The 13854-nt window shown below is 42.0% G+C and overlaps 1 protein-coding gene across 3 annotated transcripts in view; it reads left to right on the forward strand.

Moving 5' to 3' along the window:
- SLC37A3 (solute carrier family 37 member 3) overlaps positions 1-13854 on the forward strand; it is a 51122-nt gene that overhangs the window by 23294 nt on the left and 13974 nt on the right. For 2 of the 3 annotated variants that reach the window (XM_025433849.3, XM_025433850.3), the window contains exons 6-9: positions 2678-2823; positions 9173-9269; positions 11707-11791; positions 12725-12903. In XM_025433849.3, coding sequence (XP_025289634.3) covers positions 2678-2823; positions 9173-9269; positions 11707-11791; positions 12725-12903 — 507 coding nt within the window. Of the gene's footprint in view, positions 1-1041; positions 1173-2677; positions 2824-9172; positions 9270-11706; positions 11792-12724; positions 12904-13854 lie in introns of all 3 variants that reach the window. The other variant, XM_025433851.3, reaches the window with a different exon arrangement.

A 13854-nucleotide genomic window follows, 5' to 3' on the forward strand; every position in this document is an offset into this window, starting at 1 on the left:
GGTATTTTAGAATCCAAGTACTCCTCCTGCCCATTTCTATATGTAGAATAGAAAAGTAAAATCAATATTCAATTTTTTAATACCTCGTGTGCCTTTTCAGTTAGGGGAATCTTTTTATATTTATTTATTTATTTAATTTTAAAAAAATTTATAAAAGATTTTATTGACTTATTCATGAGAGACACAGAGAGAGAGAGAGACAGAGACACAAGCAGAGGGAGAAGCAGGCTCCATGCAGGGAGCCCAACGTGGGACTTGATCCCGGGTTTCTAGGATCACGCCCTGGGCCGAAGGTGGTGCTAAACCGTTGAGCCACCCAGGCTGCTCATAGGGGAATCTTTTTTTTTTTTTTTTTTTTTTTAATTTATTTATTTACGATAGTCACACTCAGAGAGAGAGAGAGAGAGGCAGAGACACAGGCAGAGGGAGAAGCAGGCTCCATGCACCGGGAGCCTGACGTGGGATTCGATTCCGGGTCTCCAGGATCGCGCCCTGGGCCAAAGGCAGGCGCCAAACCGCTGTGCCACCCAGGGATCCCCATAGGGGAATCTTTTTAAAGTGAGATTTGGATCATGTCCCTTTTGTGATTCAGTCACCACCAGAGCCATGCATAAATAGTATACATGCTGCCTGAATTGAACACAGAAGCCAAGCATAAATAGCATGGCATTCGGTGCTCTTGAGAACTGGGTTGTGTCCTGCCTTGACAGTCCCGTCTGTCTCTATGCTTTACCAGTTGGCTCTGGCCAAACTGTTTTCCATGGTCCCAACATACCCTGTGCCTTTCTGCCTCACTCTGTTTGTTTTTGCCTTTCCTGCCTTGAATGGCTCTCTTTTCAGCTCTCCATAGTCTAGCTCAATGTCGCCAGCAAGTTATTGGTCAAATGGCACTTCTTTCACGATGTCTTCCTTTACTGACCTCATTCATTCCTGAAAGTAATCATTTCCTCTTCTGTGCTCCCCCGCCTGTATGTCTTTGAAGGCACTGACATCGTTGACTACTTAGTCCACTGATTTCTGTATCACTCTTGTTTTCCCTAGGAGTCAGTGGCATGGTGGTGGAGGTCACAGGTTTCTTAGACCTGGACTCCCTGCGTGTCAGTTCCTCACTTGCCATTTCCTGGGATGATTGCTGTGTGCTTCATCCTCTTTGTTTGAATGCCTCCCCCCAGGTTGGTAGGGAAGGTTATGTGGGTTTCTGTGTGTGAGGCATGTGGAAAAAATGCCCTGGATAATTAAATACTAGAGAGGGCCAGATCCACATTTGATGCATCTTTTTTTGTTTCCTAGGTCCTAGTGAGGAGTTTTTGTTGGTTGAATGAAAGCATGGCATTCAGCTAGTCCCAGTTTTATTATTGTTTTCCAGTATCTGCCATTTGAGAGATTGAAGCACTTTACTTACATTTACAGCCCTCTTACCTACACATATATACGCATTGCTTTAATCTTTTTTTGTTTGTTTGTTTATTTGTTTTTAAGATTTTATTCATTTGATAGATTCAGCACAAGCAGGGGGAGTGGCAGGCTGAGGGAGAAGGAGAAGCAGGTTTCCCACTGAGCAGGGAGCCCATCCCAGGACCCTGGGATCATGATCTGAGCCGAAGGCAGATGCTTAACTGACTGAGCCACTCAGGCGCCCCTATACATATTGTTTTAAAACCTCTATACGTTTTTGCTTTGCTTTTTTTTTTCACATTTTTTGAAAAATTGAAGTATGTGCATAAACTCACCCTTCTTGGTGTGTAGTTCTGAGTTTTGACAAAGGAGTATAGTTCTGTAACCACTGCTCCTCCTCCCCCCTCCCCCAGCCTCTATCAATCACTGACCATTTTTCTGTCCTCCTAATAGTTGTGCTGATTCCAGAATGGAATCATACAGTATGGTACATACTATATTTTTAAAAAATATTTTATTTATTTATTTATGAGAGAGAGAGAGAGAGGCAGAGACACAGGCAGAGGGAGAAGGAGGCTCCATGCAGGGAGCCCGACATGGGACTCAATCCCGGGACCCCAGGATTGCGCCCTGGGCCAAAGGCAGGTGCTAAACTGTTGAGCCACCCAGGGATCCCTGGTACATACTATTTCTAACCCATGCAAAATATTCCAAAAGTAACTTCGACTACCGATAAAATGTCCACTTGAGCAAAATGCCACCCCCCCACAGTGGTGACTTGATGAATGCTTCTGAATTCTTGAGCAGATCACAGGTTACACCGGTTGTCTCGGCAGCTGCAGGAATGATCATAGCTGGCGCTTCCTGGTCCCCACAGTGTGTGGGGCACTGCCCTGACTGAATTTACATACACGACTTCAATCAGCCCCCATAGTAGTCCTCTACACACACACGGGTCTGAGGACGAGATAACAGCAAGAGTTGTCTAATGAAGTTGAACAATGAGCATTTAACTTCTTAGAGCTAAAAATACAAGTCAAATGGGTGTAATCATTAATGAACTTTGTGTTGATTGACATCCCTGCTCAGTGGTGGCACTTGGGTCTTGTCTTATTCACCTTATGCTCAGAGTAGGAGCATCTGAAAAGTCGGCACATGTCTCTTTGGCCCTACACCTTTGGGCATGTTTCTTCATGCACAGACGTCATTGTGGTTGGCATTTTAGTGTCCTAAAAGTGTCTGTGGATGTCACATGTTCCTTTTTCTTCCCTTCGTATCCTAGGTGTTTGTCTTTGGCACTGTCACAGAATGGCTGCATTTCTACAACAAGGGACTCTACTGCTGCCTGTGGATTGTAAATGGCCTGCTCCAGTCTACTGGTTGGCCCTGTGTGGTTGCTGTTATGGGCAACTGGTTTGGAAAAGCTGGGTATGCCACTCTCTTCCTCTTTGATTTCTCTTTTTAAGTGGTTTTATTATTTATTTATTTATTTATTTATTTATTTATTTATTTATTTATTAAAAAAAAGATTTTATTTATTTTTTCAAGAGAGACACAGAGAGAGGCAGAGAAATAGGCAGAGGGAGGAGAAGCAGGCTCCATGCAGGGAGCCCGATGTGGGACTCGATCCTGGAATTCAGGAGGCAAAGGCCTCAACTGCTGAGCCACCCAGGTGTCCCTTTAAGTGTTTTGGTTTTTTTAAAGATTTTATTTATTGATGAGAGACACACACACAGAGAGGCAGAGACACAGGCAGAGAGAGAAGCAGGCTCCATGCAGGGAGCCCGACGTGGGACTCGATCCCAGGTCTCTAGGATCACGCCCTGGGCTGAAGGCAGCACTAAACCTCTGAGCCACTCGGGCTTCCCCCTTTGAAATGGTTTTAATATCAGATGATTCAGACTTGTCATCAGTTAACTCCATCTTTTCAACACTACCCACCTCTTCTATTTTAGAAAGTTGAGAAAAAGCTTCACTTTGGAGAGTATTGGAAAAGGTGTGGACTTGAAGGGTGTAGGCCGGTGATGCATGTTCTTATTTATTTTTATTTACTTTTTTTTTTTTTAGAGAGAGAGTGCATGTGAGCTGGGGGAGGAGAGAGAGAATCTTTTTTTTTTTTTTTTTTTAAGATTTTTATTTATTCATGAGAGACAGAGAGAGAGAGAGAGAGAGAGGCAGAGACACAGGCAGAGGGAGAAGCAGGCTCTAAACCGCTGAGCCACCCAGAGAGAGAGAATCTTAAGCAGGCTCCACATCCAACATGGAGCCTGATGTGGGGCTCAATCTCACCACCTTGAGATCATGACCTGAGATGAAATCAAGAGTCAAGCTTAACTGACTGGGCCACCCAGGTGCCCCAGTGAGGCACATTCCTTTTTTTTTTTTTTAAGTTTTTATTTTTTCATGAGAGATACAGGGGGGCGGGGGGGGGGCAGAGACACAGGCAGAGGGAGAAGCAGGCTCCATGCAGAGAGCTCGATGTGGGACTCGATCCCGGGACCCCAAGATCACGCCCTGGGCTGAAGGCAGGCGCTAAACCGGTGAGCCACCTGGGGATCCCTAGGCACATTCTTAATACTCTGCTGGTCATGGTCAGATTTTGAGTGTGGCTAAGGCAGTACATCTCAAAAATCTTCCCTTAACAGAACATAAGTCATGTAGCATCCTGTCATGTGTCTTCCTGTGGGTTTTGCCTTCCCTTCCCTTTGTTTGAGACTCAGTGGTCTAATTTTATCTTCTTACATTAAAGATGAAGAAATTGAGGTCAAAAATTATCTATGGGACTTGCCTAAGATCACATAACAAGGATGCCTGGGTGGCTTAGTGGTTAAGCATTTGCCTTTGGCTCAGGTCATGATCCCCTGAGGTCCTGGGATTGAGTCCCGCATCAGGCTCCCCACAGGGAGTCTGTTTCTCCCTCTGCCTATGTCTCTGCCTCTCTCTGTATGTTCTCATGAATAAATAAGATCACGTAACAAAGACTCTAATACGTTACAGATGAAGAATGCCAAACTTTGGGGCTTGAAAGCTCAAATTGGACATCTTTTCCCCAAACCTTCAAGTAGTTGTCAGATCATATGTGAGTTTATGTGTGATACAGGCCACGGCATGAGAGTGGAACCCGCTACAGCATCTTCTGGGCTGCCAGGAAGAAGAGCCGTACTTCATTTATAGGATGGAAAATAAGTCGAGATTCTCAAAGATTTGGCTTTGCTATTTGCCATTTTTGGTGACATTCTGATTTCAAGAGTATTATTAATTTGGATTTCTTTAATTTGTCCTGGGTAAATATATATTGTGAGATACACATTTATCTCATCTATGGTTCGGTCTTTTTTATCTGTTTACTCTTTTACCATAGACCAGTGTATGAAACAGACATTATCCACCCACTGAGTGATCAGTGCATGCTCTGCCTGGCTTCCCTCAGGTTTCCAGCCTCCTAGGTTTTCACATTGGGAGTCATGATGCCTGCTGGCTAATGATCTGTAACATCATGAAAGTTCACCCATGAAATGTCGTATGGGTAGAATAAGTACGACTTAATGAGCATACTCTAATTGTACTTCAGTGTGCTGTGGTTTCTATTGAACTCTAACTGTAGTGTTACTGGTTTAACAATTGATTTTAAGAGGTGCTTGTTCCCATGTGATACTTTAGGTTTTTTTTGGAGTAGGTGATGCTATCTGCTCATGTGCTGTTTATATTTATCAAGGTTTTCTTTTTTTTAAGATTTTATTTATTTATTCATGAGAGACAGAGAGAGAGAGGCAGAGACATAGGCAGAGGGAGAAGCAGGCTCCCTGTGTGTGAGCTTATGTGTGAGGAGCCCGATGTGGGACTTGATCCTGGGACTCCAGGATCACGCCCTGAGCCAAAGGCAGACGCTCAACCGCTGAGCCACCCAGGCGTCTGTTCCTTTTTTTTTTTTTTTTTTTAATTTTTTTTTTTTTTTATTTATTTATGATAGTCACAGAGAGAGAGAGAGAGACAGAGACACAGGCAGAGGGAGAAGCAGGCTCCATGCACCGGGAGCCCGATGTGGGATTCGATCCCGAGTCTCCAGGATCACGCCCTGGGCCAAAGGCAGGCGCCAAACCGCTGCGCCACCCAGGGATCCCGTCTGTTCCTTTATTAAGATTTTTAAAGTAATTTTTTTCATTTGTGATTTTGAAAATTATATAAAGGCTTCTTGTTTTTTTGTGGACAAACCAGATAATATAAATGAACAAAGAGAAATAAAGGTAAAAGCATTTGAAATCGTATCACTCAAGGATAATCACTTTGGCACTTTTTTTTTTTTAAACAGATTTTACTAATTTATATGCCAGAGAGATAGCGTGAGAGTGGGGAGAAGCAGAAGGAGAGGGAGAGGGACAAGCAGACTCGCTGCTGAGCATGGAACCAGACATGGGGCTCAATACCAGGACGTCAAGATCAGGATTTGAGCCAAAATCAAGAGTTGCTCAGCCGACTGAGCCACCAGGTGCCCCTCAACTAGTTTCTTCTAAAATCGTGTCTTTGGGCCCCCCTGGGTGGCTTAGTTGGTTAAGCATCTGCCTTTGATCCCAGGGTCCTGGGATTGAGCTCTGTGTTTGGCTCCACGCCCAGCAGGGAGCCTGCTTCTTCCTCTATCTCTGCTGCTCCCTCTGCTGCTCTGCCTGCATGTGCCCTGCTCTCTCTTTCTCTCAAACAAACAAATAAATAAATAAAACTGAAAAAAGAAAAAAAATCAAATCAAATCATGTTTTTGGTCTGCCAGTGTTATTCAGAGCCTGACCTTCTGACTCTTTCCCCAGCACCCTCTTGCTAGGTTTTATGTATTTTAGAGAAAGAGGGCAGGCATTTGAGCCCTGGGGAAAACACAGATTATCTAGTCCAAATGGTTTTCCAAGTAGACAAAATTGGGGCCCCAGGGAATTAAGGGATAGGTTGAAGACATTGCTTAGAAACCTGTTAATCTTGGATGAATCATGCCCCTTTATCAGGGTCATAGTTTTTATTTTTATTTTTTTAAAGGATTTTATTTGTAAGTCATCTCTATGCCTAGTGTAGGGTTCACACTCACAACCCCAAGATCAGGAGTCTCACACTTCACTGACTGAGCGGGCCAGGCGCACCCAGGGTCATAGTTTTTAAAAGCAGGTGTAGACTAGGTAACATTAACAACATTAACATGTACTCTCGTGTAGCACCAAGCCCTTTCGCATGTAGCACTGCGCTCAGTGCTTTGAGGAGCAGAACATGTTCCAATGAGCCTGAGCTGTGACTGGCTTGAGATTGCACAGCTGGAAGTGGCAGAGCTAGGACTTTTAAACTTTTTTCACTTTACTGGGTTGTCTTCCTGTTGGTTTCTCAGACTCCTGTCTCCATGAGGTTATAAAAATGTTTAAGGAGCTAAAAAATCTAGACCTAACACAGTATGTTATTAATAGAGGGGCGCCTGGCTGGCTCAGTCAGAAAAGCGTGTGACTCTTGATCTCAAGGTTGTGAGTTCAAGCCCCATGTTGGGGCTTGTAAAGATTTAAGTAAAGATTTTACTTAAAATCTTAAAAAAAAAATTAGCTTCTCTTTCTTTCACCAGCCCTACTGCCATTGCCTATGTTCAGAGCTAATCATTTTTCTCCAGGACTATTGTAATAGCTAGTTTTCCTTCTACTAGATTATTTACTCATCCTTTTTTTCCTCTCTCTTTTTTTAATGGCTTTATTAAGGTATGTAATGAACTGCGCGCATTTAAGATGTATCATTTGATGAGTTTCAGCCTGCATACACCCTGAAAACCACCATCACAGTTAAGAAAATGTAGACATCTCCATCACCCCTAAGTTTCCTCATGCCCTTTGGTGATTCCTCTCCTCCACCCCTCCTGCTCCCTTCCCCCTCCCTCCCATTGCCATTTCCAGGCAACTGTTCATCTGTTTTCTGTCAGTTTAGATTAGTTTGAATTTTCTAAAATCTTACATAAATAGAATCATACAGTATACACTGTTTCTTGTCTGCTTTCATTCAGTATGATTATTCTGAGATCTAGTATTCATCCCTTTTTATTTTTTATTTATTTAAAATGTTTTTTATTTATTTATTCATGAGAGATGCAGAGAGAGAGAGGCAGGAACACAGGCAGAGGGAGAAGCAGGCTCCTCCCAGGTAGCCCGATGCAGGACTCGATCCCAGGCCCTGGGATTACACCCTGAGCTGAAGGCAGACGCCTAATCGTCCACCCAGTTGTCCCAATTCGTCCTTTTTATTTTTATTTTTATTTTTATTTTTATTTATTTATGATAGTCACACAGAGAGAGAGAGAGAGAGGCAGAGACACAGGCAGAGGGAGAAGCAGGCTCCATGCACCGGGAGCCCGATGTGGGATTCGATCCTGGGTCTCCAGGATCGCGCCCTGGGCCAAAGGCAGGCGCCAAACCGCTGTGCCACCCAGGGATCCTGCAATTCGTCCTTTTTTATAGTTGAGTAGTAATCTATGGTATCACAATTTATCTTTTCACCTGTTGGTGAACATTTGGGTTGTCATCAGTTTTTGGTCATTACAAATAAAGCTCCTGTGAACAGTTTCTGTACAAATCTTTGTATGAACAAGTGCTTTCATTTTCCTTGGATGAATATGTCAAAGTAGAATGGCTGGATCATATGGTAGATGTGTATTTATCTTTTTAAGAAACCAATGGTCTCTTCCAAAGTGGTTTTACCATTTTACATTCCCATCAGCAGAATGTAAGGGTTCTAGCTGCTATGTATTCTTGCCAACACAACACGTATGTGTGGTCTTTTTCACTTCAAGTTATCCTCATAGGTATGTAGTGATAGTGATACATCATCAGTTTTAATTTGCATTTCTCTAATGTCTGATGATGTTGAATATCTTTTTTTGTTGTTGTTGAATATCTTTTTATGTGCTTATTTGCATCATGTTTTTGTGTGCATGAAGCCTCTTTTTCAAAAACTTTTGAGATGGTTGTAGATTCACACTCTTTAACATTATATCGGATTTTTTTTTTTTTTAAGATTTAAAAATTTCTGTAAAGGAATCTCTACACCCGACATGAGGCTTGAACTTACAACCTAGAGATCAAGTGTTGCATGCTCCACCTACTGAGCCAGCTGGGGCCCCTGGAATGCTTGTTTTTGTATTATTGAGGGCTCTTTTTTTTTTTTTTTAAGATTTTATTCATTTGTTTGAGAGAATGAGACAGAGATAGCAAGAGAGAGCAGAAGCAGGAAGGAAAAGGAGAAGCAGGCCCCCCCGCTGAGCAGGGAGCCCAACGTGGGGCTTGATCCCCAGACCCCGGGAGCATGACCTGAGCTGAAGGCAGTTGCTTAACTGACTGAGACACTCAGGCACCCCATGTATTACTGAATTTTGAGAGTTCTTTATATTCCAAATGTGAGACTTTTATTAGATAAGCAATATGCAAATATTTCTTCCTAGTCTGTGGCTTACTTTTAAAATTCTCTTAACAGTGTCTTGTGATGTGCCCGAAATTGAGGTTTAGTTTAATATCTTAAAGTAACCTGATATTTTGTCATTTGAGTTTACTTTAAAAAAAATTTTAATATAGAATGTTTATTCTTTGGAATGTGAACTTTCACTGTTTTGTATTTGTATTTTGTATTTGAACTGCACCTGAATTCCTTCTGATTCTGTTGTTTTTTGTTTTTCACTGTTCTCTGTCTTAGACGAGGAGTTGTATTTTGTATTTGAACTGCACCTGAATTCCTTCTGATTCTGTTGTTTTTTGTTTTTCACTGTTCTCTGTCTTAGACGAGGAGTTGTATTTGGTCTCTGGAGTGCCTGTGCTTCAGTGGGCAATATTTTGGGAGCATGCCTAGCTTCTTCTGTTCTGCAATACGGTTATGAGGTAGGTATGTCCTTCTAGTTCTTTCTTGAGTATATATAATATGTTTTGTCTTTGGAAGCAATACTGTGGCTATCTAAAACTATGTAGGGCTGTGTTTGGTCGGACAAGGCTTATGTTAAAAAAGGACAAACGTTTGATAAATTCAAACACAGAAGTTATTCATGGGAAAAATGCCCAAGTCTGAAGACAGTATAATCAATCGGGAAAAAAGTATCTGTAACTCATGTTACAGATCAAGAGCTAATCTCCCTCATATATAAAGAGTACACGCAAATTAATAAGAAGACCAACAATATATAGAAAGAAAGGTAAGGGATTTGAATGTGTAGTTCATGAAAAAGGAATAGATATGGCTTTGAAATATATGAAGTATATTCCACTTCATTTGTAACTTACCTATTCATTTAGTAAATATGTATCACAGTTCTCTAAGTGCCCCTAGGCAGTAGAGAATAGAGCACTGGCCAAAAAAGAAAAATCTCTGCTCTTATGGAGCTTAGGTGTTAGTTGGTGGACAAATGTGAGTTAAAACTACACTGTAAAAAAAAAAAATAAATAAAAAATAAAACTACACTGTAAAAAATAAAGAAAAAGACAAGAAAGAAACTGTGCTGTATACTTACATTGGTAAGAATCTATAAATTTTGATAGCATTTTGTGTTTATAAGGATGTGAACAAACAAGCACTGACCCCTCTTGGAGTCACTCTGAAACTATCAAAATTACACCTGCTCTGTCCCAGCTGTTCCACCCACAGGACTTAATCCCAACAGATGAATATACTTCCACATGTACAAAGTGATGTATCTATGTGGTTATTTCAACATTGTTTGTAAGAGCAAAAAATTGATAACAAATGTGAACCAAAAGGGAGATACAGTATGACACATGTGTGAGGAAGGTGGCACAACTTTGAAGTGGAATTTGGAAGCTCTCAGGGTCCTGATAGGGAAAGTTCTCAATGGTTTTTAGGTGAAGAAAGCCAGGGTGTGGAACAGTGTGTACTGAATGATGCCATTTCTGTAGGGAGTAAGAATCAGAGTATAGATTTGTATTGGCCTGTATGTTTCTAAAACAGTCTCTTGGGGAGTAGAAATCAAATAACAACAATGGTTATATGCTGGTAAAATGGGATGAGAGAAGAAGTAGGACGAGAAAAAGGATGAGACAAGTAGGAGGGAGAGCTTTTACTACCCATCAACTTTTTGTTGCTTGGATCATATGAAAGTGTTATTCTAAAACCTAAATAGGGAAGTCGCTCTTTTAAAACGTAGATAAATCTTTAAATAGTTTACCAAGTGTTTGGTCTCAGAAGAATTTTGGTTGAGTAAGGCTCAATGGGAAGGAAATCCTTTCTCTGTTCTTGGTCACCTTTATTCTAGGCTTCCTGGCTTCTCATCTGAATTGTGCCAATTGGCTCAGATGGAAATTTTGGTTCAGCCCGCATGCTGATTTGATTTCTGGAAACACTCATTTTGTCACTGTCTTTCCCAGAAATGTAGACCACCTGTCCACATCAGGCTCCATTCTCTACTAAAAATAATTCAGCTAATGTTGTCTGGCTTTTGAGGTTCTTTCATCTTGATCTCTCATTTTTCCTAGCAGTTTTATTTCCTGCTGCCCCTTAGCAGAGGCCCTCCACTTTGACCATGCAGGAGGCTTTCTCTCTCATTCCCACCCTGTCCCTTTGCTTAGGTCATGCTGGGATTGACCACCAGTTGCCTTTTCAGCTCTTCCTTAAGACATGGTATTGCTCTGCTGACATCATTGCTATTTCTTTCTATATGTGTTTCTTTTTTTTTTTTTTTTTCTATATGTGTTTCTTAATTAGGACTGGGTCTTCTCCTTTATTCGCCTGCTTGGTGCCTTGTACTATTGTTTGGTGTATTATTTAATCTTCTTCACTGGATAGAATATTTTTGAGGGCAGATAGATACTGTCTCTCTCTCTCTCTCTTTTTAAAGATTTTATTTATTTATTCATGAGAGACAGAGGGAGAGAGAGAGAGGCAGAGACACAGGCAGAGGGGGAAGCAGGCTCCATTCAGGGAGCCCGACGTGGGACTTGATCCCAGGTCTCCAGGATCATGCCCTGGACTGACGGCGGAGCTAAACCGCTGAGCCACCTGGGCTGCCCAGATACTGTCTCTTGTGGGAGGATCTGTGGTGCAGAGAATGAGGCTTTGGGAGCCAGTCGTGATTTCACAACTGTAGTGGTATACCATTCAGTGTCCCTGAGACTTGACCTGTCCTCTCTGAGCCTTGTGGGGAAAATGCGTGGAAAAGACAAGTGAAACTCAAGTTCTGAGCCTGGCATGGACTAAGCACTCATGCTCATTCCTTCTTAGTCCCCTCCCTTCCCCACATGTGCTTCTAGTCAATGTGCTCTAACCAATATCGCGGACGTGTAAGAAGCTCCTCTCTCCTCTCTCCTCCAGTATGCCTTTCTGGTGACAGCGGCTGTGCAGTTTACTGGTGGGATCATCATCTTCTTTGGGCTCCTGGTGTCACCAGAAGAAATCGGTGAGGAAAAGCTATCCTTTCTATTCAACACGTCTTACTGTTATGGGCGAAGAGAAACCTGAGGCCAGCACAACCAATCTCTTGTTCCTTAGGAGAACTGTGAGCTCCTTTCAGTGAGTTGAAGGAGTGGTATTGCTGCTTATGGCCCATAGACCCTGTGGTTGTCTAACCAGACATGGCTGCAAATGTTTGAGGGCAGTGTTTCACCTTTATAGATTCAGGAAAAACTCTTCATTTGCAAATGAGTTTTGCAATTGAGACACTGACTGGAAATTAGCATGATATTTTTCTCATTTCACTTGTTTGAACAGATTTCTTTCCCTTCATAAAAGTAATTTAGTTTGATACTTATCTGTGGTTACATACAGAATATGTACAAGCAAAGCCACAGAAGCAGATATATGTACAATTCTGTCTTCTGAGTGTTATCAAAAAGATGTGTCAGTTCAATAGTACATCATTAACATTTTTTAAAATGTAAGAGAGATAGTGTAATGTCATTGAAAATGCATTGCTTTGGGGGCGCCTGGGTGGCTCAGTCAGTTAAACGTCTGCCTTTGGCTCAGGTCATGATCTTGGGGTTCTGGGATCGGGCCCCACATCAAATTCTCTGCTTGGTGAGGAGTCTGCTTCTCTCTCTCTCCCCCTGTTCTCTTGCTCTCTCAAAGAAAAGAGTAAAATCTTAAAAACAAACAAACCCCAAAACAATATTGCTTTGAAGCCAGATGAAATAGAATTAGAGTCCTGGCTCTATGGCTTATTAGCTGTGTGACTGTAATCAACCTTGATTGACCTTGGCCTTGAACCTTCAATGCTTCTGTAAAATGAGACAAAAATAATCATGAGCCCATGAGTAATGATACATGCAAAGCACCTTGCACAATGCCAGGCATCTAGATGGCACTTAATAAATTGTGGCTATTACTGTTTTAGGTCTCCCAGGCATTGAGGCAGAAGAAAATTTTGAAGAGGACTCACACAGGCCATTGATTAATGATGCTGAAAATGAAGATGAATATGAGCCTAATTATTCCATCCAGGAAGGCAGTACTATTACCCAAGTCAAGGCAATAAGCTTTTATCAGGCCTGTTGTCTTCCTGGAGTTATACCGGTAAGGACGGTTCAGATCTCCTTACCACCACTAGTGAGAAGTTATAGCCTAGGTATTAGCACTGCCTGTGATAAAGCATCTTGAAGTATTTAGCTTCTCTTTGATACTTTATTTTAGGAATATATTCCCCTCAGCTTGTGTCTAGGGTGGCATGACTTGAAATTTTTTCTGCATTCTGATGTAGGGGTTGGTGTACTTTTTCTGCAAAGAGCCAGAGAGTAAATGTGTTCAGCTTTTTGGGGTGGGGTCGGGTAGGGGGGCGGTGGTACAGTCTCTACTACGACTACTCACGTCTGTAGAACACAAGAAACCCTGGATGATATGGAATAAATGGGTGTGGACAGGTTTGGCTGGCGAGCCCTAGTTTGCTGACCCTGACCCTGCATTCAAGTAAGAAGGCAAAATTGATATTTTTAAATATGTTCTTTTTTTGGCCTGTTGAAGTATTGTAGAATTATATGTGACCAAGAGGGGTTTTGAAGGATTCATTTAAGTCTGCCTTATTTGCCTGTATTCTTAGCATTCTAGGAAAAAAAATGATTTGCCCTTTTATTAAAAAAGTATAGAACACAGTACTCCACAGTATTTCTTGGTAATGCATTCCAGTGTTTCCAAAACCTTTACAGTCAGGAGAACTTTCTAACATCTGAACTAAATCCCTTCTGCTGCAGTTTTTCTGTCTTGATGTTTCGGGCGCTCTAGCACGGGAGTGGAAGTTAAGAGGCCTAGGTTATGTGTCCAGCTTACCCACTAACTCTCTGTGAGGCCTGGGGTAAGTCACTCAGCCTATCCTTGTGTCTCAGTCCCCTTTCCCATAGAGCAGAAAGTCAACCATTCTACCTCGGGGTCTGTAACATTGGGTTACTGTATTGTGAACAAGCACCTGGTTTTGTTTTGTCGTCTAATGGTGCCTTACTAGTGTAGCCCCTTAGCAAGATTCAGAGTCTGAAG

The sequence above is a fragment of the Canis lupus genome, chromosome 16 (genome assembly GCF_003254725.2).
Source record: "Canis lupus dingo isolate Sandy chromosome 16, ASM325472v2, whole genome shotgun sequence".
Lineage (NCBI taxonomy): Eukaryota > Metazoa > Chordata > Mammalia > Carnivora > Canidae > Canis > Canis lupus.